Source organism: Pelmatolapia mariae, linkage group LG16_19, assembly GCF_036321145.2.
Source record: "Pelmatolapia mariae isolate MD_Pm_ZW linkage group LG16_19, Pm_UMD_F_2, whole genome shotgun sequence".
Classification (NCBI taxonomy): domain Eukaryota; kingdom Metazoa; phylum Chordata; class Actinopteri; order Cichliformes; family Cichlidae; genus Pelmatolapia; species Pelmatolapia mariae.
In genome coordinates this window covers 29,861,981-29,864,998 of record NC_086241.1, presented here as the reverse complement: position 1 = coordinate 29,864,998, position 3,018 = coordinate 29,861,981, and the positions used below count along the sequence as shown (strand labels likewise).

The following is a 3,018-nucleotide window of genomic DNA, read 5'->3' as shown; positions in this document are numbered from 1 at the left end:
CCGACCTCTTCTGGACCATCATTGTTTTACTCTCATCCTCAATTTCGAACCCGTAACAGACCCTATTCAGGGAGGTTGCTATGGTCTGCCCTCATATATATATATATATATATATATATATATATATATATATATATATATAGATATAGATATATATATATATAGATATAGATATATATATAGATATAGATATACAGATAGATAGATTTTATTCGTGGGGCGATCGTGGCTCAAGAGTTGGGAGTTCGCCTTGCAATCGGAAGGTTGCTGGTTCGAGCCCCGGCTTGGACAGTCTCAGTCGTTGTGTTCTTGGGCAAGACACTTCACCCGTTACCGTTACCTACCTGGTCAGAGGGCCCGGTGGTGCCAGTGTCCGGCAGCCTCGCCTCTGTCAGTGCGCCCCAGGGTGGCTGTGGCTACAATGTAGCTTGCCATCACCAGTGCGTGAATAGGTGGATGTGTAAAGCGCTTTGGGTCCTTAGGGACTAGTAAAGCGCTATACAAATACAGGCCATTTACCATTTGTGTACACTGGATTTTTTTTAATAAGGAGGAAACATTATAAGTCAGTCATTTTCACTCATGTTAGTTTCACAGAGCCAGGCTGCAGTATCTGAAGAGTGACAATGAGTTTAACAGTTTTTCTAAACCAAGGGTAACACAAAGCATAAATCATAGGGTTTAGACAAGAATTAAAATAAAACAGGAATACTACAAAAGACACAGAAGCAGCACTGACCACGTTTTCACAAGCAAAAGTGACATAATAATATGGGCAGAAACATATTAGAAACACCAGCACAAGAACACCAAGAGTCCTGGCTGCTTTCAACTCAGATTTCTTTTTTAGAGACACTGAATGCTGCATTTTGAGAACTGCAATGTTAGACAGCATGGCATGAGCCTGTGACACAGCTGCTATAAATACTTTCATATACAGGACTATGATGGCAGTAACGGGAACAATGAAGGTTAAAACAAGGTCAGTAACACCTGCTATATAGTTCACAATAATTCGACAGTCTCCATAACAGGAACCATGCCTGCCTGGTTGAATCAGGTCATCCTTAAAACAACAGTGCTGTAGAAAAAAGAGCAAAGCCAACACAGACAAACACAAAACTGAATTTTTTTTTTTTTTTGAGTGACTGGTGGAATAATGCAGAGGGTGACAAATGGCCACATAGCGGTCAACTGATATAAGCACCATGACCCCTATTGAAGCACTGGTAATGATGTAGATCATATAATAATACAGAGAACACATGAGGTCACCAAGTATCCAACGAGCTGTTTTTTGGAGAATTTCTGCCGGCAGTAACAGGAGACCCACGAGAAAGTCTGAGACAGCCAGAGAGAGGAGGAGGATGTTAGTGGGTGTGTGAAGCTGCCAGGAAGGAAACAAAAAAGATTCTGACTCAACAAAACATCTCTCAGTGAAAAAAAAAAAACAGTTCAATCTGCCTTAATAATTGGTCTTTGCCAGGCTTTTCAATCAGAAAGTTCACAAATAGGTTAATATTAGAATTATAAATGTCTCTAGTCAGTTTCAGTGCAGTGTTGTGACAAGAATGTAAAACACAAGGGCACGGAACTCAACTTTGACAAAATGTCTTATAATATGATTCAGTATAGGCAGTGAAAATGTTGCATTTCATATACAGCATAGAGTATTGCTAGTAGTTTACAAAGAAAGAGAGAAAATGATCTTTGCCTGAAGTGTGAGACAGAAATGATGACGAGAAGGTTGAGCACTACAGTGAGCAAAGAGATGGATGACAGCAGAATGTTGAGGAACACTAATTCAGACCAGCAAAGTTTCTGCTTCTTGCACGAGATGTTGAGGAGTTGAGGAAAACAGAGCTCCGCTCCATCCTTGGTCTTCATCATTTAACAACTTCAGCGTGCACAGTTCTCTCTGACCAGAACATCCTCTCATGAAGCTGATCTCCCTTTGTCCTGACAGCCCTCCCTTCCTATGTTTCCAACACTGAAGGATGTTAATGTCATTCATTTGTTTCTCTATGCAAAATTGCACTCAGTTCAGGTCAATTCAATTCAATTTTATTTATATAGCGCCAAATCACAACAACAGTTGCCTCAAGGTGCTTTATATTATACAGTAGATCGTACAATAATAAATACAGAGAAAACCCAACAATCACATGACCCCCTATGAGCAAGCACTTTGGCGACAGTGGGAAGGAAAAATTCACTTTTAACAGGAAGAAACCTCCGGGAGAACCAGGCTCAGGGAGGGGCGGCCATCTGCTGCGATCCGGTTGGGGTGAGAGAAGTAAAACAGGATAAAGACATGCTGTGGAAGAGAGACAGAGATTAATAACAGGTATGATTCAATGCAGAGAGGTCTATTAACACATAGTGAGTGAGAAAGGTGACTGGAAAGGAAAAACTCAATGCATCATGGGAATCCCCCGGCAGCCTACGTCTATTGCAGCATAAGTAAGGGAGGATCCAGGGTCACCTGGTCCAGCCCTAACTATATGCTTTACCAAAAGGAATGTTTTAAGCCTAATCTTAAAAGTAGAGATAGTGTCTGTCTCCCGAACCCAAACTGGAAGCTGGTTCCACAGAAGAGGGGCCTGAAAACTGAAGGCTCTCCCTCCCATTCTACTTTTAAATACTCTAGGAACAACAAGTAAGCCTGCAGTGCGAGAGCGAAGTGCTCTAATAGGGTGATATGGTACTACAAGGTTATTAAGATAAGATGGGGGCTGATTATTAGACCTTGTATGTGAGGAGCAGGATTTTGAATTCAATTCTGGATTTAACAGGAAGCCAATGAAGGGAAGCCAATACAGGAGAAATATACTCTCTCTTTCTAGTCCCTGTCAGTACTCTTGCTGCAGCATTTTGAATTAACTGAAGGCTTTTCAGGGAGTTTTAGGACATCCTGATAATAATGAATTACAGTAGTCCAGCCTGGAAGTAATAAGTGCATGAACTAGTTTTTCAGCATCACTCTGAGACAGGATATTTCTAATTTTAGAGATGTTG

At 41.1% G+C, this 3,018-nt stretch overlaps 1 protein-coding gene across 1 annotated transcript; it reads right to left on the bottom strand.

Annotated features, from left to right (window-relative positions):
- Nucleotides 1-580: 580 nt before the first annotated feature.
- On the bottom strand, nt 581-1,887 carry LOC134644535 (trace amine-associated receptor 1-like). Its single transcript, XM_063497623.1, has 3 exons — nt 1,716-1,887; nt 1,150-1,392; nt 581-876 (listed from the first exon to the last, which is right to left on the bottom strand). Exons 1-3 carry the CDS (start codon nt 1,885-1,887, stop codon nt 581-583), a joined length of 711 nt encoding a protein of 236 aa, XP_063353693.1.
- Between the last annotated feature and the right edge of the window lie 1,131 nt (nt 1,888-3,018).

Excerpts from the sequence above, each read along its gene's own strand:
- LOC134644535 (XM_063497623.1), bottom strand. The coding sequence starts at position 1,887 with ATGAAGACCAAGGATGGAGCGGAGCTCTGTTTTCCTCAACTCCTCAAC. Across the intron at positions 1,393-1,715 it reads CATTTCTGTCTCACACTTCA|GGCAGCTTCACACACCCACT; the intron begins GGCAAAGATCAT and ends TGTTTCCTTCCT. Across the intron at positions 877-1,149 it reads CCCTCTGCATTATTCCACCA|TTCTCAAAATGCAGCATTCA; the intron begins GTCACTCAAAAA and ends CTAACATTGCAG.